At 38.6% G+C, this 22,109-nt stretch overlaps 1 protein-coding gene across 4 annotated transcripts in view; it reads left to right on the top strand.

The window, feature by feature from the left end:
• Window positions 1–20,079, top strand: part of RECK (reversion inducing cysteine rich protein with kazal motifs) — a 45,615-nt gene extending 25,536 nt beyond the window's left edge. For all 4 annotated transcript variants that reach the window (XM_033066247.1, XM_033066212.1, XM_033066228.1 and 1 more), the window contains 12 exons: window positions 1,059–1,238; window positions 2,164–2,376; window positions 3,171–3,307; window positions 3,775–3,915; window positions 5,760–5,948; window positions 9,328–9,450; window positions 9,931–10,102; window positions 12,178–12,370; window positions 13,465–13,675; window positions 16,550–16,623; window positions 17,704–17,859; window positions 18,834–20,079. In XM_033066247.1, coding sequence (XP_032922138.1) covers window positions 1,059–1,238; window positions 2,164–2,376; window positions 3,171–3,307; window positions 3,775–3,915; window positions 5,760–5,948; window positions 9,328–9,450; window positions 9,931–10,102; window positions 12,178–12,370; window positions 13,465–13,675; window positions 16,550–16,623; window positions 17,704–17,859; window positions 18,834–19,052 — 2,008 coding nt within the window. In that variant the 3' untranslated portion in view covers window positions 19,053–20,079. The remainder of the gene's footprint in view (window positions 1–1,058; window positions 1,239–2,163; window positions 2,377–3,170; window positions 3,308–3,774; window positions 3,916–5,759; window positions 5,949–9,327; window positions 9,451–9,930; window positions 10,103–12,177; window positions 12,371–13,464; window positions 13,676–16,549; window positions 16,624–17,703; window positions 17,860–18,833) is intronic.
• The last annotated feature ends 2,030 nt before the right edge of the window (window positions 20,080–22,109 follow it).

A 22,109-nucleotide genomic window follows, 5' to 3' on the forward strand; every position in this document is an offset into this window, starting at 1 on the left:
AACTCCACAAAGTGTCTGGTTGCTTCATGTTAAAACCTTGGCAGTATTCCTGTCTTGATGCTCTTCTGGCTTTTGTCAGTGAGAAATAACTTAGGTTATTTAGTAATTAAATAAGGGAACTAACTATTCTGACATTTAGAGGAACAAAGGTTTTCAGTAAAGTGTTGCGTGCTTGTAAATTATTGAGGCATTTTCAGTCTAGGGTGGTTTTCTGTTCACTTTAAAAATAGATGATGATTGCATTTTAAATGCATCAGTGTGTCTGAATAAGTGGCAAACATTTTTGAGCTGTTACTTCCTTTTATATCAAAGTTTCCAGTAACAACATCTCATTAATGCAGCAGGATCTTTAATGAGTTTAGTAGTAGAGCCAGGAGTTGCATTATTTCTTAGAACATTGTAGCATAGGATAGTTAATAAAGTATCTTTTAGTTCCTTGCTTTGACAATGAGTTCTAAAATGGACCCTTCTATCAAGTACAGTGAAATTCCATACCTTGGGATGGGAACAGTTGTAGTTTGTGGGACATGGCTGTGAGCAAAGTGAGTTGGGTGTTGCTGACACCAGGAAGCATCTCCAACAAAAACAGCAAACAGTATCCCTGCTTCAAACATCAGGGCAAAAGAAGGAATGTATTTTGCTTGACGTTCATTTCTGTGGGAGGAGAAAGTGTGATTTGAAGCTGAAGGATGGGATTAGAAGTTGTTCATTGTAATGTCAGCTTAGATTTATTACCAGTAAAATTAGCTGGGATAGTTTTCATCTCAAAGTTGTAAGTTCAGATTTTCAGCTGTTACATTTTTGTTGAATATTGTGCTTTTATAGCCTGAAGTACTTCAGTCTTACTAGCTTAAATATATTCTGGCATTCTTGAGCAAAATGGGTTATTTTCTTTGAGCACTAAATTTGGATACTCTTACAGACTTTGTGGGCTCTAACACAATCCTCTGTGGTGAGCAGAGGCTGTTATGAGCAGCAAAGAAGTAATGGACTATATCTGAAGGGCTGTTGTTCTTCCAGTCTTATTTTCTTCATCTCTATTTCTTTTTTGTTTTCAGAGAGCTCTGCACTAAACTTTATAGCACGAGCTGGGGCAATTCACAGAGCTGGCAAGAATTTGATCGCTTTTGTGAGTATAATGCAGTTGAAGTTTCCATGTTGACCTGTTTAGCAGATGTACGAGAACCTTGTCAGCTGGGCTGTAGAAATCTTACTTACTGCACTAATTTTAATAACAGGTAGGAGAGAGACACTGAATATTTTATAAAGGAATTCCTATGCTTTGATTTCAAAAATAAAATGAAATGTTTTTAAGACTTACTTTGAGATTGTATGTAGCTTTCTTTCTGCAAATATGGTTTTAGTTAGTTTGAAAATAAGTGGTTTTTCTTTAGATTGAACTCTTGGAAATGTATTTAGCAACAGATGTAATAAAAATTACAAGAATGGAAGTTAACCCATGAACTTGTGAAATGTCAGAGTGTATTACCTCTGTCTTGCTGCATAGACAAGTAAGTCATGGTTACTGGAATGTTATATGTTATAAATAAGGTAAAAGTGTTTGTTAAATTTACATGTTACTCATTTTAAAAATTTCTTTTTTGCAGAGATGTTTCTGTGAGTTTGTAGGACAAGATTATTTAAAATGGTGTCTGAAAGTAGTTGCAAGGTTACAGTTAGAATTTTAAAAAACCCTAAATTTTCTTAGCAATTAGAGATTACTGGCTTTTTTTCTTATTTTTTTTTTTTCCAAATAGTGGGTAGTGGCACAAGTGTTACATGGGTAGGAGAATCCCAAACCTGGCTAAATATAAATGACAAATTAACTTGCATTAGTGATTCATCAGGAAACATTTACATAGCTATTTGGGCTATCTAAGATATTTTCTCTTTAAGTCAACTTCAGGTGAGAAATATTAAAGTGATATTTGATCTAAGAGATAGAGGTGAGAAGGGAGTTTCAGCCTTGACTCTTAAACACCTTCCTTAAAGACAGATTTCAAATTGATTCTGATCTTGCTTAACTATGGGAGGGGTTAATTGCTTGTATACCACAAAGAGCAAGCCACATGAAGGATGTAAAGTTCTTATGGTGATAAAGGGAAAATGTGTGGTACTTCCTTTTTCTTTAATACATGCTATATTTTACCTTCTCCTTTTAAGACCAACAGAACTTTTTAGAAGCTGCAATACTCAGTCAGACCAGGGAGCCATGAATGACATGAAGCTATGGGAAAAAGGGAGTATTAAGATGCCATTCATAAATATTCCTGTGCTTGATATTAAAAAATGCCAACCAGAAATGTGGAAGGCAATTGCCTGTTCCCTGCAGATTAAACCTTGTCACAGCAAATCTAGAGGAAGTATTATCTGCAAGTAAGTACTGTGGGGAAAACAAAATCTGTTTTAGAGGTTTTACTAAGGATTTTAATGAAAACTAGAAAGCTATAGGATTGTGTTTGCTATGTTAGGAAAACGTGGCAAGGCAAACATGGAAGGAGTATGAAATTGCATGGTTACCATTGCTTGAATCTCCATTACTGCAAATGAAAATATTTGCCTGTTAATGAGATGAATTTATATGCTTGCATTGTTAAGTGAAAGAAAAAAGATTTTTTGGGGGGGTTTTCTGGCTCTCCGTTGTGTCTTAAACTTTTCCTCTTTTTGGTTTTGGGATCTACTGATGACTTATAGATGACAGAAAGGTCTGATAAATAACAAGTTGTTGTTGTTTTTTCTTTTTAGTAAGTGTCAAAAGTAGGTAATTGAGTAGAAAAAAGAGCAATTAATAGTGCAGGTAGTGAGGTAGAGTTCAATGCTTATTAGACATTAGTAAATGAAGGAAATGCTTGGTCTTGAAAATTACATGCATATGATGCTTTGGAAAATGAAGATAACCAAGATCAAAGAGGAGTAGTACAAGCAGTACTTTCTGTCTTTGTGTCATAAATTTGTTCCTCCCTCCTATGTAAAATGTAGCATATATATAAAATGTACATTTTTTTACATATATATATATATATATATAAACACTCTGCTCTCTGCTGTGAGGCATAGCAGGAAAGTTGTGGATTCAAGGAAGGGAATAACATAGGAAGAAATCTTTTTCCTATAAACCCTTTTTTCTTCAAGTAGTCTTCATGAAGTTCTGTCTCTTTATTTATCTGTAGATCAGATTGTGTGGAAATACTGAAGAAGTGTGGAGATCATAATAAATTCCCTGAAGGCCACTCAGCTGAGAGTATTTGTGAGCTCTTATCTCCAACAGATGACTTGGAGAACTGTATACCCTTGGATACTTACCTGAGTGAGTATTTACATACCCATGCAGCAAAATTAGAAAAACCAGGATGCTTTGATACTTTTTGTCATTACTTTTAATAATCTTCATTATTTATTTTAAAGAAAATTCTATTCAATTTGAGACATTTTATTTAGTGTATTAGAGAAAATTGGAATTTTCAAGATGCCATAGTTCATTGCTTCTATTCCTTCTTGTGTTGGGCATATATGACAAGAAAGTTATGGGCAGACAAATATAGGAAATACATTTTGCATGTGAAGAAGCATCTGGATCATTATTTCCAGGACTGAGGACTAAACTACTGAAATAAGTTAACTGCCTGGTCATATCAAGCTTCTAATCTATAATTAAATTTTTAAAAATTCACAGAATTGTAAAAATATGATTTTACAGGACATAAGAAATGCCATGCTTTGCTGAAGAAAAATAAACCTCATTTAAATCACTGTCGATGTATATTCTGTTTTCAGGCCCAAGTTCTTTAGGAAACATTGTAGAAGATGTAACACATCCATGTAATCCAAACCCATGTGCAGCTAATCAGCTCTGTGAAGTAAATAGAAAAGGATGTCAATCTGGAGAGCTATGTCTTCCATATTTGTGTGTGCCAGGTAAGGTTTTATAGGCTTCTGTTCACTGAATTTTGCTGGTAAATGTGTCATTGAAATGTTGAAGGTTTTAAAGTGAATTGCTGTGCCATGATTTAACCCAGCTGGCACCTGAGCACCACACAGCTCGCTCACTTTCCCCTCCAGCCTGGGGAGGAGCAGTTTAGTCACTGAAATAAAGTTAACAATAACAATTGTGATGGTGCTGATGATGAGAAGGGAGATAACAAAAAGAGAGGAATACAACCCAGAGGAACCAAGAGATGCACAGTGCCACAGCTCCTCTCCCACAGACCCAAAGCCCAGCCCTTCCCACCAAAGACGTCTGGACATGCAGCTGGCATTTCTGCTTCTGCTCCCTTCAGTGACACTTCTGAGGTGGTTGCACCTCACTAGAAAGACACTTATGGTCATTTGGGAACTGCTTTTTTAGAACACTGGTGTTGTCTAACCTCTGCACCATGTGCAAATGTGAGCTGACTGGGGAGAGTCTCATGCAGAATAAGTTTCAGGTACCTGACTTTGAAATGGCAGAGTTGAATGGTGTCAGTAACAAGGATCAAACCTACAAAAGGAGGTGTGAGACTGCAATGCCCAACTTGTACAACCCCTTCGTTGTTCTGCCCGAGGCACTGGTAGTGCTTGCCATAGTTTTCCCCTTTCCTTTAAAGCAGAAAGTGTCATTCAGTGACAAGAGGGGTCAGCTGTGGTTCTTGAAGCAGAGCAGAAAGTGTGCATTTGGTGACCACTTGAACATGTATGTGACTGAGCAAGTGAGAGCAACACTGATTTTCACATTGAATTATGCAGTAGCCTCCTTTCTCGAGGAGGTGATAGAGAACATTGCCATAGCTGTCTCACATCAGTTCCCTAAGCCTCTGTTCTTCCAGCAGTTCTGTGGCTGATCAGCAGTTTCCCCAGTGGTTCCTAATTAAAAAGAGGAAAGCTCGATTTTGCTTCACTCATGCATCTGCTCTACTTGTGCTCTTTTAAAAGTGAGGGTAGACTTCAGGTCATTTTTTGTGTGAGCCTAGGGACATAGTTTTGGTTGTACTTCTATGACCCTTACAAATATTTTTGTTTTCCTGGAAAGCTGAGCCTTATTACTCTAAGATTGTATTGTCTTCACATGCTGCAAAAGTAATTTAAAGTCATCTGAAAACAAGCTCAGCCAGAGCTTTTGAAGAGACATTTTGCTTACACTGAAGGTTGGAAAGGAACTTTTATGTTTTAATTTATTGGCTAAAAGTTTCAGGGAGGTTGTTGCAGTTCATCCTAGTAGGGTTATTTCAATCTGCTATTTATTTTACTATTTTTCCTTGCACTTTTTAAAACTTTTTCCCTTTTCCCTTTTCCCTCCTTCCTTTTTAAAATCTACTTTTCCTGCTTTTTCTTCTTGTAAGAATCCTTCAGTGTTCATTTAAGAGGTGCAAGTACAGAAGAAAAGCACAATCAAATATGTGAGAGAGGGGGAATGACTGGGCTTTGCTTGTGAGACCCTTTAATTCAAATTCTATATTGGAGAGAGTGAAGTATGTGTAGTATTTGTCATATAATGTGTTTCATACTACTACAGAGAAAATTAAAATACTTGAGAATTACTGTAATTTCAGGTCTATTTCTCAAAAGTAACATCTTCACAGGTACTTCAGAACTTTGTCTCAAGTACATGTCTTCTATATTTGCTACTTATTGCCTCTGTGAAATGGGTGAATTTAAGGACAAGAGTAAGGCTGCTCAAAAACACCTTATGTTTTTACCATCAGTCAGTGTAGTAATTTATTTCAGTAGTGGCACTTGCCCACATGTTTGCTACTTGTGAGCTAAAAGTTTTTCCTTGTATGCAGGCTGCAAACTGGGAGAAGCCTCCGATTTTATTGTCCGACAAGGTACACTTATCCAAGTTCCATCCTCAGCTGGAGATGTTGGGTGTTACAAGATTTGTACTTGTGGACACAGTGGATTACTAGAGAACTGTATGGAAATGCATTGTGTTGACCTCCAGAAATCATGCATTGTTGGAGGACAAAGGAAAAGTAAGTAAGGGAGCAGTGATGCACCCAGCACCTGCTCCTTACCTAATGAATTTTGACCTACATGAGGTGACACAGAGGATCTGATTCAGAGTTTATCAGAAAATACAAAAGCTGATGGTTGCACCCCTGTATTTAATACTGGGTTAGGTCATACATACGGTGGAGGGTTCAGTTGTTGAAATCAGTACTGAACTGTGCCTGTCTCAATCAATCACAGGCGTGTGTAAAGGGTGTTCTCAGTACATTTCTTTTTAGCAAGGAGTGGTTTCTTTACTAGCTCCAAATGGTTGTGGGAGGTTGTTTGGAATTTGCTGGGGGCTTTTTGTTTCCTTCCAGTGGCTTGTGGCATCTGGACCCATGAACTCCCAAGGGTTGTGTTTCCACTCCAATGGCTGGCACAAAGATCTCTTTCCCTACTTACTTGTTCATCCAGCTTAAAGTTTGTTAGTACTCATGCTCATATTCAGAAGCACACATCTTAAAAGTGTAAAAATAGGATGTGATAAAAATACAGGATAGGTTGTGATGATCAAGTGCAGGGTTCAGTGAGAAAGGCAGATTGCCCAGCTACCTGTCTACACTGAACCATTCCCTTGTCCCCCTCTTCCTTTTGCTTTCCCACACATCCTCCTACTTGATTCATCTTAATTCCTTCTTTTCCTTTCTTTGGTTCTTCCACTAAACATCCCCTAATAAGTTTTGCACAATCTCAGCATTAAATAAGAATTGTAGTTTAAGATATATATCAATGGGGCTAACATAATCAGTGGGCCTGAAAATAAACATGTAAGCAAATATGTGTATTGAACACTGTGGTTTTTTAAAGTCTTTTTTCACCATGGCAGCTCTCTGTTTAGAGTTTAAATTGGCATGGGTAGCAAGCATTAAATGGGTTCTACCTAATCTGGCAGTCAAAGGAATTCAAGGATGATGCTCCTTGGAAGATTATATTGATTTATTTTCAGATTTGCTCTTTGCTTGAGAGCTTTAGGAGTGTATTTTTGTCACACAAACTGGCATTATAATCTTGGAAAAAGAAAACAAAAAAAAAAAGCTTCTACTAAGATAGGGGGAAACTTACAAAAGGTCTTGAATATAAAATAGAGTCTGTGCTGAGCTGTGAGCTGAAGTTGGTGTCCTTGATTCAGCAAGCAAGAGATTTTCTACTAGTGCACAGTTACATACCTCAGCACTGAACATTGTTTTGTGTCTATAAATCAGTCCTTTTAAACTACTGTCAGATTGTCCAATCAAGTTAAAGATACCTCATGAGTCCAAAATAACTGAGGGGGATTTTTTACCATATGATGAGAGTATTTTCATACTAGTTTTCTTACATACTTATTTTCACACTAACTAAAACTTAAGAAGCAAGGCACTTGTTATAGATTCATTTGTCACAAACACAGTTTTCAGATTGGGAGCCAAGCCCTAGATCATGAAAGAGCAGGAAATTGAGATATTTCTTTCTCACAAAAGATAACAAGTTGAGCTAAATAATCAATTGGAAAGTCTGCCTGAAGTATTCCATGGAATGGAATGGGGGATTTTGCAATCTATTTTTTTTTGTTGTTGTTTGCCCAAAGAAGATAAAAGGTAGCCAAACATATTTCAAACTTCTCTTTTTTTTTTTTTTTTTCCCAGAATTGGTACTATTTGTTCATGAAAGCAGAATGCTGAAAACATCTTAACATTAACAATGTGTTTGATGGGCAATTATAGAAAGTATCTGGTGAAAGTGGATACTTTTAAGACACAAAAACTGCTAAATGCAGTTTATAAATGATGACTGTAACTTTTTATGGACCATTCTATCCAAGGACACTCGCAGTTTTTCAGATTATTGGTGAAAATAATCACAGAAATGTTTGGTGCTGTATTTGTATTTTATGGTTGCACAGTGTACAGCCCTCACTTGTCCTGGTAACCATAACAGTATGTGTAGCTCTAGGTATTCAGTAAGTGCTGTCCATTTAAAAACAAACTACCACAACTCCAAAACCAGACAGCTTCCTCTTTTGCCATAATGACTCTTTAAGTGTTTGTGTGATTAAGACTGTAGTTATTATGTAATAAAAGATTAAAATTACTAGGTTCCAAATTTGTTAGATGATGCATTGAAAGCAAAGAATTAAAAGTTTATGTTCACCATGTAAATATTTTGCAGTAACTATATTTAATTGGTTTATATGTCAGTTGTAAAAAGCCATGGTTTAGACATAAAATCTGAAGTGTGTTTTTTTAAAACCATTCTCTATAAAAAAACCAACTCTGTTTTGAATGATGTTGGGTTTTTTGTGTTGTGAGTTGCAGGATCATAAGTCAGGTACTTTGAAGAATCACCTGGGATCCTGTGTTTGGCATTACCTTCTAAGCTTTTCTTCTTCCCTGCTGGCAAATTCCTTGGTCCTTTGAGTAGTACTGTGGTGTAAAGAGAGCTGTTTGTGCTACAGAGGCTTTCTCTCCCACCCCCTCTTGTTCTGCCCTCATTTGTCTCTGAGCACCTCTTCTGAATTGCTCCAGTGCTGTGGGGTTTCCCTTGTGCCTGTGTAATATTTTCTAAAAAATTATAATTCTCTAGCTCAAGGGAGAATTTTTTTCCTTTTGAAAAGAGATTAGAGGGAATTGCCTTATTTTGTAAGGAACAATTACTCTTATGTTTTTCTCAAGAGCTGTGTATTTGTTGGTAGTCTTTGATAACCAGTTTGATCAGTCTGTCATCAACATGAATTGATTTGATAGAAAAAACATACATCACAGTGAAAGGCAGTCATATGGACAGTTCAGAAAGCCAAACTGCAGTTGCTAAAGTGAAGAAAAATCCCCAAAGTCTGCAGTTTGATTCTTAGATTCAGGTGTGAAAATGTTGTTGACTTATTATAAAATGCATTCCAATCCATTGGAGGTTGGAATGAAGCGTTGGTGCTTTTACCTCTTGGCAAACACATACAAGTTGTGCTTTATGTGTGAGACTAAAAGTTTAGGAGTCTTATGTAAATTTAGTTTAGAGGAATGTGTCTTTACAAAAGCTTTACCTTGAAGAAAACATGAAACTTGCTAGCCAGATTTTATTGTTCTTAAAAAAAATACAAACAGAGAACCTGATTTATACAGGCTTTGAGAGGATGAAGTGTTTGCTTCTGTGGTTAAATAATTAATCAAAACCACATGTGAACAGACTTTTCCTTTAAGTGAATAAAGCAAAACTTGAAATCTATTGAAAAGAAAAAAAAGGATGGAAATTTCAGTGGGAAAATGTACTGAAAAGGGAAATTACAGAAGCAATTAATAAAAATTTAATATCTATGTACTGCATATGACTATGTAGTTTTCTGGTGTATTTGCACTAATTGTATGTATTTATTTAATTTATTTTAAGGCCATGGAGCATCTTTTAATATAGATTGCAATGTCTGTTCCTGTTTTGCTGGAAACTTGATTTGTTCTACACGTCAGTGTCTAACTGAGCACAGCTCAGAGGATGAACGTAGGAAGTTTACAGGTAACTTTCCAAACCATGAAAACTTTAAGTTCAGTATTTTTAGACCAGGGATTATCAACTAAATTCTTTCTACAGTATTAATGGAAAACACCCAGTAATTTGTTATTACTATTTTTTTTAACTATTTGTTTTCCTCATGTCCAACCTGCACTGCAGGAAAAGCACATACTTTAAAAAACAAAATCAATACCGAAAAATAAAACCTCAAGTAATACGTAAAAATTAATAGAGACAGGATGTAGTAGGGATGAGAGATAAAGAGTTTAGAGGAAAAATGGAGAAAGCTGAGTAGAATGAGCAAAGGAGCAGGACACAAACTTCCCTTCCTGCTCCTTCTAAGTGCCTGTGTGCTCCAGCATTGCTAAATGATAGGTGGGAGGAAAGGGCTGAAGGCAGAGACGCCTCAGTGACACCTTGTATATCTTGTGCCATGAAAAATGAGTGTGCAGCCAGTCCCTGTTCCATGTGTTGCTCTTGCAGGTTTGCCCTGTAACTGTGTGGACCAGTTTGTCCCAGTCTGTGGCCAGAACGGGCGCACATATCCCAGCGCGTGCATAGCTCGCTGCGTTGGGCTCCAGGACAACCAGTTTGAATTTGGATCGTGCATTTCCAAGGATCCTTGCAACCCAAACCCTTGTAATAAAAATCAAAGGTAAAAGCAGAATATGTTTCTCAGCTTTTCTTTGACTTCATCCACTCATAAAGCAGATTTATATGTTCTTTGAATGCGTTGTATATTGTAACATTCTATTTTGGGGCTATTCCAATAAAAACAACTGTTTGAATTAGCTACTTTTTCTTTATCATAGTTGGTAGTATTGGACTGTAATAACTGCCAGTTCTTGGTTCCATTTTTGTAGTCCTATGTCACATTCATTATGCAGATCTCAGTTTAGCAATAGAAGAGACTTCACGTATACTTTCAAAAGTGGGACAATCAGATTTTGTCAAAATGGCAATAACTGTCATTTTTCTACTTTGTTTCACACCTTCTTTTACTAGTTAAGAAAGAAGACCCACATCTGAATTCAAGACTTGGAGTCAGTTGTGCTTATTCAGTCAGTAATGCGTGGTTTTTTTCTTTATCAATCACCTTTTTTTTTTTTTCTTAGACTGAAATCTTGTGAAAACTATGTCTGTACAATCTCTGTTTTTTCAATATCAAGAAAAGCAAAATCTGCATAGACAAATATATTAAAACAAAAATATGCTTTGTACTAGTGTCAGGGAAAAAAATCTGACCTTCTTACAGAGATCAAAGCCTGCGGGTCACAATATTGGTCTCTGTCTTCAATTTTCTCAGTGTTGTGCAATACTGCAGTCTCCTTTGAATTAGTGCATTTTTGTGTTTTGAAAGAAAGCCATCAAAATAAGTTGTGTAATATTGTTCTTTCATTAGAGCTGATTGTAGCAATTTTAGGGTTTTTTCCTTTTTTTGCACTTAAAATGCTATGATGCAGAAAAATACTGAGAAAACATTTGTTTTATAGCTGTTGCAGCCATAATGGCATTCCAAATTGGAATTTCCAAGCTGCTTTGTGGATAAACATTTTTTACTTTTTATGTTGGAAATTTGGAGAGTACATAGAGACGTTCCAGTTTTTCAAAATACCATTATGCTTAGAACCTCAACTTGCAGTTTGAGTAAAGGATTATGCACAATACATTTTTCTGGGTCAGTTTGATAATGTAGCTGGAACTGAATGTGCTCATCTGAAAATGCCCCTGATGCACTTGGAATCTATTTACATTATGGATCTTACATTCCACTTACATAATGGATCTTACATTCCACTTATGAAGTGTTTAAATCTCAGAAATTCCAAGCTTTCCCTGATATCAAAGGCATGTCTGTAATGCATGGGAGCGCAGCCCTCAGAGAGAATAAGGACATATTGTGCATTATCCAGTGATGGCAGCGCTGCTGTAATTTATGGAAGGAGGGGGTTGTCCAGACAGGCCGTGAGAGCTTTCATCACCCTGTTCAGTAGACTGCATTGGCTGGCATTTCTCTAACAGAGGGGTGCCTTGCAGGGCCCATGCCAAATGTTTTGCAGAGAAGATCATGGAAGGTACTTGTTTAATACAAAGGGGAAAGAATTTGTACTGTTTCTCTGTCTGTACTTGTTTGTGATGGCTTAAAAGGAATGGATGCCAAGAAAGTGTAAATATCAGATTTTTCTTTTTGCTGCATCCTCTAGATGGGATGTCATACAATATTCTGAAACTCCAAAGCTAGAATCCAGTTAGATATTTGTAATTGAAACCAGATAATACTTTAGGTCTTGTTTTCACCCCTTTCTCAGAGAAGGGTGAGACTAGACCTTTGCAATGGAATCTTTTCTTCATGCTGTTTCCATGTTTTCTCTAGCCTAGTTGTTCTTAAATATTCATTTACAAAATGAAGTATGGGAGTAGATAAGAAGTTTATCCAACCCTTTGTCAACATTGAAAAATACTTGTTAAAGACAAATGTTTGTGGAAACTGTGGTTGTGTTGACATACATTGAGTAAACGTGATGTGAAACTGGTCCAGGTTTGTGATGAGACCTGACACGGGCTATTCAGAGCATTTTACCACTTTTATTTCCTGCAGCTCTGCTGAACCACAGTTAGTCTAAAGTACTGGAGAAAATGTCACTGAAAATAGTGACATTAAGTCTCAACATTTTGAGACTTAAAAAAAAATCCCATGACATGACATGAAATTATTATGGTTTTCTGCAGGTGCATACCAAAGAAACAAGTTTGTTTGACCAGTTTTGAGAAGTTTGAATGCAGCCAGCATGAGTGTGTGCCAAGGCAGTTAAATTGTGACCAGACACGAGATCCTGTTTGTGACACAGACAATGTGGAATACACTAACTTGTGTACTTTGTACCAAAAAGGAAAAAGTTTGGCATACCGAGGACCATGTCAGGTAAGAAGTGGTTCTAGCAATAAGTATCAAATCTTCTTTGTTCCTCGGTGTTCAACTTAAAAAGTTTTATTTTTCTTTTTTTCAATATTATTTGTTTGGGTCTTTTCTAAGTATTCTTTTTGGGTTTTATAGCTTATAAAATGTTCTAATGGAAAGTAGTAATTTTAAAATTTAATTTTAACTAGTATAAAAAATAATCCCACAATCTTCAGAATTTTGTGAAGTGTTTCTCTGCTTTAGTTAACTGTTGTCTCAAAGCCAATCAAAAGCTCTACTTGGGGATAATACTCTTGATATTTATATCTTCTTATATATGCTGTTAAAGTTTGCATGCTGAGGTGTGTTTGCAGTAATTACTGCAGTTCCTTGATAACTGCTTATTCTTACCAATTTTAACTTGTTGAAATATAAAATAATGCCCAGTCATAGAAAGTCTTTAGCTTTTTGTGTGATTGTGCCCCAGGTTTACCAAGTTCATTGCTCAGGATCTATTTGCAGACCAGGCAGTCTGTAATAATTTTCTGGTTAGTCTGCATTGGATTAGTCTTCGATGGATTAAAATTAGGTTTCATTTTTCATCCCACTGCTCTCTACTGTGGTGTTAAACAAGCTACTTCGGTCACCTTACAAGAGCACATACACAAATATAAGTAATATGGGTAATTAGGTGATACATAAAAATATGCAATAATGTGTTAGAAATACATGTGCATGAACACTAAATTTTAAGTGCACAAAACCACACTAAGATGAATTAATAAATTACTAATGAGTTATTAACAAACTAATTTTTTAATAGCATATTTTAAGGTCTAGTGAAATTATAATTATTTTAATCTATTTAATAAGTTAAATGTAATCACTTTATTTAAGCATTAGCACAGAACAAAAGTTGTTGGTTTCTAAAATATGTTTGTTGTGCATTTCTTGAAGCACTTACCCTTTTCATTTATGGCCCATTCATAAACTGGCAGGCTGTTTCCTCTGGATTCCCTGCCTTTTCAAGGTCTGACATTATTACCACTGAATTCCCGTGAGCTTTTGTTGGTGCAGCGGGGCAGGACTGACGTGCCGGGCGTTGCCATGTGTTCCAGCCGTTCTGCAGGTCGCCAGAGCCTGTGTGCGGGCACAATGGGGAGACGTACAGCAGCGTCTGCGCCGCCTACGCCGACCGTGTGGCCGTGGACTACCGCGGGCACTGCCAGGCCGTGGGCGCGCTCTCTGACCATGGCTTCCACTCTGAGTGCGCCTTCGTCAGGTGTCCCCAGCTCTCTGCCGCCGGCTGCAAGCCCGTCCTGGCACCAGGTGGGGAACTCTCCAGGCTCTGGGTATCAACAGGGCTTGAGTACTTCGAACAAAAGTGTTTTGGTTTGAAAGACGGGTGTCTGCTAAGAAGGGTAGGAGCCTCTCTTGAAATGGAAAATGTAAACCCCCTCCGTCCAAATTTTAATTTTAAAATTAAGGAGCTCTCAGGCAAAGATATGAAAATAGGAAGAACACTTCTTTACTAGGAAAATCAAAATAGAAATACAGTACTACAAAGAAGAAACACAAAACACTGACAGAGTCAGAATATAACCTGACACTCCATCAGTCAGGGTGTTGGTAGCAGTCCCTTAAATGATGGCTGCAGTCCTCTTGCACTGACAGATGTGGTTCAGTTGAAGCAGTGGTCCTGTAGAAGGGTGCAGTTTGCCTCCAAAGGTCCAGTGATGATGTAGAAGGGTCTGGTTTTCCTCTGGAATCCAATGAAAAAAGTCTGCCCTGATGTTCCAAATCTCAGATTGTATCTAAGTAGGAAATACTTGGCTCTTTCCCCTGGGTGGAGCATCTCACAATGAGATGATGTAATTTTATCAGTCATGCAGTGGACTTAATGGCCCATTAACAGAACCTGTCTCTCTGGAGGGAGGATGGGTTGAGGAGAAAATAAAGAACACTTCCCCACCTGGTTTTAACAGATGGTGATAGAATACATGCTTTTGGTTACATCCTGCTTTGCAAGCCAAGACAAAAACTTAGGCTTTAACATGTTATATTAACAGAAAGCATAAAGTAATGACTCTACTTAAGGCTAGAGCAAGCCAGTGTGGGGACTCAGATGAGCAAACCTGAATTTGAAAGGCCTTGGCTTTAGGAGGCATGCTCCTTCAGTCTTTTACAGACCAGCAGCTGGGATGGGTTTGGGAGAAGCAAATGAGGTCTGTGGTGTCCAGGGTAGGATGCTTCTAGGAATCCAGTGAGTAATTTTTCTGAAGTGGCATCGCAGATACCACAGTGGAATGCTGAGCTGTCATCAGCATAGTGTTCCCAGAAGGGCAAAGAAGGTACTTAATTAGAAGACAGATTAAGATACCATGTGTGTTCACAGTACTGTGGAAGACAGCAAGAGTAGTTTTGCAGTATGCTGGTTTGGATCAGTTTTTACTGTTTTACTTGTGAAACAACAGCTAATCACAGGTCACACACCAAGCAAGTAAAGCTCTGTTCTTAACACAAAAGAGTTTTATTAATTTTTCTCCTCTCTCGCCCCATTTGAACAAGGGTCTTCGTGCGTTGTAATACCATTCAGCACTGTAAATGTCACTATATGGATTACAGTAATTTCACAAATACAAGCCGCACCAATTTGACTAAGATTTTGCTCCTAAACCGGAAATGCGGCTAATAATCAGGAGCGGCTAATACAATCTCAGAAGTGCCAGACAGAGTGCTGAGCCGAGCAGCTGCAAAGTCGGCATTTTGCGATTGTTACAAATCGCTACTCTGTTGCACCGCGGGTGGAGCCTGGCTCCCTGTAGGCAGCACGGGGGGCGGGGAGAGAGGCGGGAGAGCTCCCTCCTTCCCTCCTCTACCACAGCCCGGGGGAGAGACGGGGGGGGGCCCGGCGCCGCCATTGCCGCGGCCCGGGGAGGACAGGGGGGACCCGGGCCGCCCCTACCGCGGCCCGGGGAGGCGGGGGGAAGCCCGCACCGCCATTGCTGCGGCCCGGGGAGGGGGGGGGAAGCCCGCGCCGCCATTGCTGCGGCCCGGGGAGGGGGGGGAAGCGCGCGCCGCCATTGCTGCGGCTCGGGGAGCCGACAGGAGCCCCGCGCAGCCATTGCCGTGGCTCGGGGAGCCGACAGGGTGCTTTGTCCCCGCCCGCCGCCGCCGCGGCAGGAGCGGGGAAACTCCGTCCCTGCCCGCCGCCGGCGCCACGGGCGTGGGAAAGCTCTGTCCCCGCCTGCCGCCGCTGCCGTAGGAGCGGGGGAAGCTCCGTCCCTGCCTGCCACCGCGGGGCAGCGCCGACCCGGGGTGACCGAGCCCAGTGGCAGCGGCGGCCGGCCCCGAGCTGCAGCACCGGGCTGGGCCACCTGGCCCCGTCAGCGGCCCCTAGCGGGCCGAGCCTGCACAGCCTTAGCTCAGCCAGTAAACCCCGCCCTCCCGCGGTTCTGTTACTAATTGCACGCGGGTCCTCGCTGCGAACGACAGAGCGGCTTATATTCGGGTGCGGCTTATCTATGGACAAAAACCGAAATGTTTGCCAACACTCAGAGATGCGGCTTATACTCAGTGCGGCTTGTATTCGTGAATTTACTGTACATATAAGTTGGAGAGTGGGTTTACTACACAGACATGGATAGAAAGTTGAAATTTTATCCCTTTGGTTTCTGACATGGTGAGGAAAAACAGTAGAAGAAGTACAACATCCATTAGACAGGCATTTCTTCTTCCTTGTTATCTAAAGATATTAAGCTCCAACGTGGTGTAACTGCATAAATTAATGCTTGCAATATGCATAAATGCTTCTGTCATGTCCTAGTTATATCAGCTCTTGAAATCCATCATTTCGCAGTTGATATGCATGCATCCATACAAAATCTTGGCTTGTGGTACACACAGCCAAGGTACACTTAGCTTACAATAATGAAGGATCTTAAAATGAATGAAAATTCAACTTGTTGCTTCATGCTGAAGTAGTAAATGTATGTTGAAAGGTGAAAAGATGACTGATTTTGCATTATAAATGTTTTCAGTGTTAAAAAAGTAAAAATGTGCAATTCTGCTGTGAAATTTAAATATTTGCTTTGGTAATTTTGCTATTTTCATTTGCAGTTAATATTCAAATTTTGATCCTTGCTTACTTACAAATGAAAAGACTACTTGTTTTTGTTACTGGGATTTCTTTAATTCTCATAGGAGCCTGCTGTCCACTATGTGCTGGAATGCTGAGAATCTTATATGACAAAGACAAGCTGGATAACTTTGCAAGGGTAAACAATTCAATCATGCCTAATGTTAAATGGTATATGAATAGTCAAGTTATGGTTCACTTCCTCCTGAAAGGTTAACATGTTATAAAAGCCATTATTTTTTAGTTGTTAGTTGTGATTGTTGGGGTTTTCTTCCTTATACTCCTTATACTTTATTTCTTTATCTGAGTCATAAATTGAATCACAATGCGAAGCAAAACAGAATCAGAGCAGGCACAAATAAGCAGACTCAGGTTTGCAGTTTATATGACTTGTAATAGTGCAGACAAGTTGTATGGGAACAGCATCTGTGATTCTACTGCTTTCCTGTTAGAGATTTTGTGTTTGTAGGTGCTGACCAGTTTTGCTGAGCAGCAGTGTCTGTTGGGTCATGACAGCACCCTGGAGTGTTGTCCAGTTGTTATCTCTAATGGTTCCAGGGACACAGGGGCTATTGCAGCTTCTCAGTTGATACATTACAACACAGGACTGTGAAGGAGAATTTTTAGTTTATGTTAGAAGAAGGCTTTCTAGTTAAAGAAATGTATTGGTCTTATTGAAGTAGTTGGTGATAACTACTCTCACCTGCTAAGCACTCTAATACCTGGATTGTAATGTCTGCCTCTTTTAGTTCAGACAGCTGGTTCATGTGAGAAAAAACTGCTTCAAATACATGAGAGTTCTATAAATCTAGGGCTGCTCTGCCCTCCAGTGTGGGAGCACAAACCACTGTAACAGATAACCATTTACATTATTTTGAGGTACGTGATATGTAGACACATTAACCATGAAGGTGGAGAACAGCACATATCAAAACCATGGTTAATATAAGAAGTAAATATTTTTCCTCTTTCTTTCTTTCTTTCTTTCTTTTTTTTTTTGAAGGGGTTGGTTTTCAGGTTTTTTTTAGAATTAGTGAATCATTTCTTAAAATTGTGTTTTAGAAGCTTTATGTCTTTTGCTAGCATTTATAGTAGAGTTTAGAAGTGAATAGTTCAATGGCTGCCACACATTTTCTGGCACGACATAATGTTATTAAAACTGAGGAGGAGAATTTTTCATAATGTCACATCATCTGCAGAGTTCTTTGTTTTCTTCCAGGTGACGAACAAAAAGCCAATAACAGTACTTGACATACTTGAGAAAATCCGCCTGCATGTGTCAGTGCCACAGTGTGATGTGTTTGGATACTTAAGCATAGAGTCAGAAATTGTGATTCTCATAATTCCTGTGGATCAGAACCCCAAACCATTGCAGGTGGATGATGTTATTATTTTATTTACCCAGCACAGATTTGCTTCACTTTTGTGCATGTAGGATGGTGCTTGTTTCTCAGGCAGATACACTGTGTATGTGTAACTTGATTGCTCATGCCCTGTTAGGTCCAACTCAGCTCCAACATCTGTCTCCTTCTCTAGCAGAAATAGCCCAAAATGTTTCCAGGACTTAGGAAGGAAAGTCTTGCCAGCCTGGTCACCTCTCACTCCATCTGCAGCAGGTGCTGTCAGATTCCTGGGGGAGGAGGACTCTGCAATCAGAGGCCACCACTGTGTACCTCATTGGTGGCACCCATTGCTGAGCTAGACACTCCCCAACTTTCAAAGCTTTGGACCTCCAGATATTAAGTTTGTCAAGTTTGAGCTTCACCAGAGGCAGCTTCCAATGCTTTTTAAGAGACATTACTAAATTCCTTTCTGGAATGCAGTAAGAAAGTGAAGTGGAAAAAATTAATTTTCTACCAGAAATTCATTAATACCATCATGTCTCTGGGGAATGGAAACCTGCAGTTTCTCAGGTTCTATTACTTCCATTCTTTTCTCCCTTCCCCATAAACAAAATCAGTTTTCTCTGATTTGGAAGAAAAATCCCAGGAAGGAGAAAATCTTGGTTTTTCCACTGTTGAAGGCTTCAAGGTAGTAGGCTGTTCAATCAGAAGGGAAGTCCTCAGATTAGAGGCACTTTCTTTAGTGATACTTCACTGTGGGCTTTTTTGCAGCAACATTCAAAACACATCACCCCATAATAACTTGTATATAGCTTCCTTCCCTTTCCTTTTCTACTACTCAGGCCTTCCACAGGAGTTTTCATACTACCAAAGTCTATGATGAGACCTCTGATCTGTTTTCCAGCTACTCCCCAAAATTATCTAAATCTTATGTGCTGATGGGAATATTTTTGCATTGGCATTTTACATGGTAAGAAGAGAAATAATAACTTCTTTTTCCATCTAGATTGAAGCCTGCAATAAAGAAGCAGAAAAGATCGAGTCCCTGATCAATTCAGACAGCCCAACATTAGCGTCACACGTGCCACTGTCAGCTCTAATTGCATCTCAAGTGCAAGTTTCCTTTAGCATTTCTTCTGCTTCTGCTCAAGTGGTGCCTGCTCTGCACTCCCTGTTGATAAGCCTTCTCTTCACCTTGTCATCAGCACTGAGACACTACATATAACTGCTTGGGAAATATGCATGAGCATTGTGGCATTTGTATTGTGAAGGACATTTGGAGTTGTTGATCACTGAACCAGAAACCACAAAACGTGCGAGAATTGATGGACTTATATTTTTCAATGAAGGACTAAAAGTATTTGAATAATGTGAAAAGATGATTCTCTTATTCATAACTAGTCAGATGACTGTTTCAGCACAATTAGATTGTTTTCCATGGATCTTGGAAACATAAATATGCTCTGGAAGGTTCTGACATGATGGATTCATGGTTTTGACAAGAAGGGATCTTATAGGGTTTTTTCAGCAATGAATTAAACAGTGTTTTGGGTTTACTGAAGAATGCTAATTTTATGTTATTTTGATGCATATCAGTGACAACGAAAGCATGCACCTATTTTAAACATCATTTTTGGAAGAAACAGATTGCTGCTACTTAATTACCTTACCAAAAATTTAAGAGTTTATTCTCATGTAAATATGCTTTCATATTTTATTAGGAAGAAAACTAACTAGCCCTGGGCCTAGTTCAGTAGATATCTTTCCTTGGACTAGTGAAGACTTGCAGGACTTTGGGCTCACTACTTGTAAAATGACAATCAAGCTCTATGCTAGTACCTGACTTCAGTGAAGAGATGTGTTCTTTTTATAGTTTTGTACATTTCAGAATCTCATATTGGATGCAAAATTATAAAGAATCTCAGTATCTATATTTAAGTGCCATTTAAAATATTGCAGTATTTGCATGTTATCTAATGAAATTTATACTTTAAATGTTTATACAAACAGTATGTTTTATTACTTATTGTATTTTATGCACCTGAATTTACTCTACATGAAGTATTTTATATCAGTATTATGATAGCCAAGTTTTGAAGTATATACAGAAAAACTTATTTTTGCCAAAATGCTGAACTTTGAAAGAAAGCACTGAAAACTTTTTGAACATGTATGTTGTAGCATGTTTGTAGCAATTATTTTCTGCTAAATCTTTTAAATGCTAAAGCATTAAAGCTTTTTATTTTAATAAATACCTGTGTCTTGTGTCCTTGTGTAGAATGCATGTAATTTCATGGAGTCAGCAACACTACATATATTTTCCTTTCTCTCTCAAAATAAGCACTTAAAAGCTGCACTTACATACATGTATGACTCATACAGATCATGTTCCCAAATAGATGTCAAGTGGGTCTCAGGGGTGAAAGTGTTCCTGCCAAATACCTTGAGGAAGACTCATGCACATAATCATCCAAGGCTTTATACAAAAAACTTGAGTATGTTGATAATCCATCTGTTTCTGAAAGTTGTTATGTGGATTCTTTAGACTTGAACACAGAAATAGGATGGATGCATTTTTGAAAAGCTTTTTGAACTGAAATGGCTCAGATGACAGCCCCAGAAACTTCAAACAATTCAGACTGTTTATTTTTTCCAAATCATTAGCAAATATATCTTCAACGTGTAGCCTGTTAGCTTGCCTGGCTTTTAGCTGAAGCAAATCTGATGCCTGCTAAAAAGAGAGGAATTATTAATGTCTTCAGAAAAAAAAATAATATAAATATTTGCACCACACTGGAAAACTTAGTAAAGAGTTTTAAAATTGCACTCTTGGTGGAATACAGTATACAGTGAATTTACTTTTATATGTCTGTGAAAATTTTCTTTCATGAAAAATTATAACAAAAAAGTTGCCTTAATTTTTGTGATGAATCTGGGAGAAGCAGAATTTAAGCCCAGAGATTCTGTGGTTCTGTAATTTATGTGTCAGTGTCCATTGCTTGCTAGGAAAGAGTGAAGCTTTTGACAGGTTGTATTAAATATGTACAGAACAAATGAGATTTCACAGAATCCTAAACTCTGAAACAGAAGTCCAGCATTCAGAGTGTACAGGGCTGAAGCTCTTTTTTCTGGATGAAAAAAAAGCACTTAAGTATTTTCTAGATTTTCTCAAGACCTTGGACTACCTCAAAGGAATGGAGAAACTATTTACTTGTGGGTTTTGAATTCAGTTGAACTGGGATAAAAAATAGAAGAAACCAATCCCAGTCTTAATTGCAGCTTAGGAAATTTGAACCTGAGGGGGACAAATCTGATACAGGTTTCAGAGGAGTTTTCCATAAAAGTGCTGATGATCTGTCACCATCTGTGTGGAAATCTGGGTTCACTTAGAAGGAATGGAGACAGCACAAGGGCACTTCAAAGCAGCACAAGTCTGTTTGTTGCTTTTATAACAGGACCCAGATGAAACATTTACAAAATATTATTTGCTTCTCTGCTGAAAACCAGCAGAGGCACCAACTGGCTCCAGAGAGATGCCACTGGTCCTCTCTCAGTTTGCTTTGTTTGGCTCTTCCCAGCAGGGTGGCATGGAAGAGAGGATGCCAGAGGTGCCACTTTGTGCACTCCCAGGAGAGGATCAGCCACAGGGACAAACACCAGAGCAAGTAAAAGCAAGAGATTTCTGGCAAGAGAGTTCTGAGTCCAGCAGGAGCTGGCGTCTGAATCTCAGAGGTGAGGAGAACAATCAGTTCTAAACGGCCACAAAATCACACCTGGAACTGCAGAACTGCAGTGTCGCTGCAATGCCCCATGCTCTGCTTTTATGGTGCTTTGCCCACTGTCATCACTTGGAGATTTGCATGTGTGTCACAAAGGTTTAATGTTATTACTCAGTCTCTACTGAGCTCATGACACTTCTCCAGCTCTTCCTTTTACGCATAACAAGGAATATTTCAAAAGTTTTCCCCACAATCTCTATTCCTAGGAAGCCCTGAGAGCATTTACATGAGCAAATACAAATACACCAATGCTCTGCAAGACTGTGGCCTAAGTTTTATATATAAAGTTTCATTTTTATATCTATATAATATCTTTTTAATATATTCAAAACTTTTTATATAAGTTTTATATTTGAAGTCTGGACAGTAAGGTGACCCTATAGTCAAGTGAATTCCAAAAAGTGAGCAATGCAGGGAAAAAAGATTTCTCGGCCAGGGCTGTGTAAGACGTGATTGCAACTTCCTGCAAGTTCTATGAACTGGTGCTTTTATACAGTGAGACA

Source organism: Catharus ustulatus, chromosome 1 (assembly GCF_009819885.2).
Source record: "Catharus ustulatus isolate bCatUst1 chromosome 1, bCatUst1.pri.v2, whole genome shotgun sequence".
NCBI lineage: Eukaryota > Metazoa > Chordata > Aves > Passeriformes > Turdidae > Catharus > Catharus ustulatus.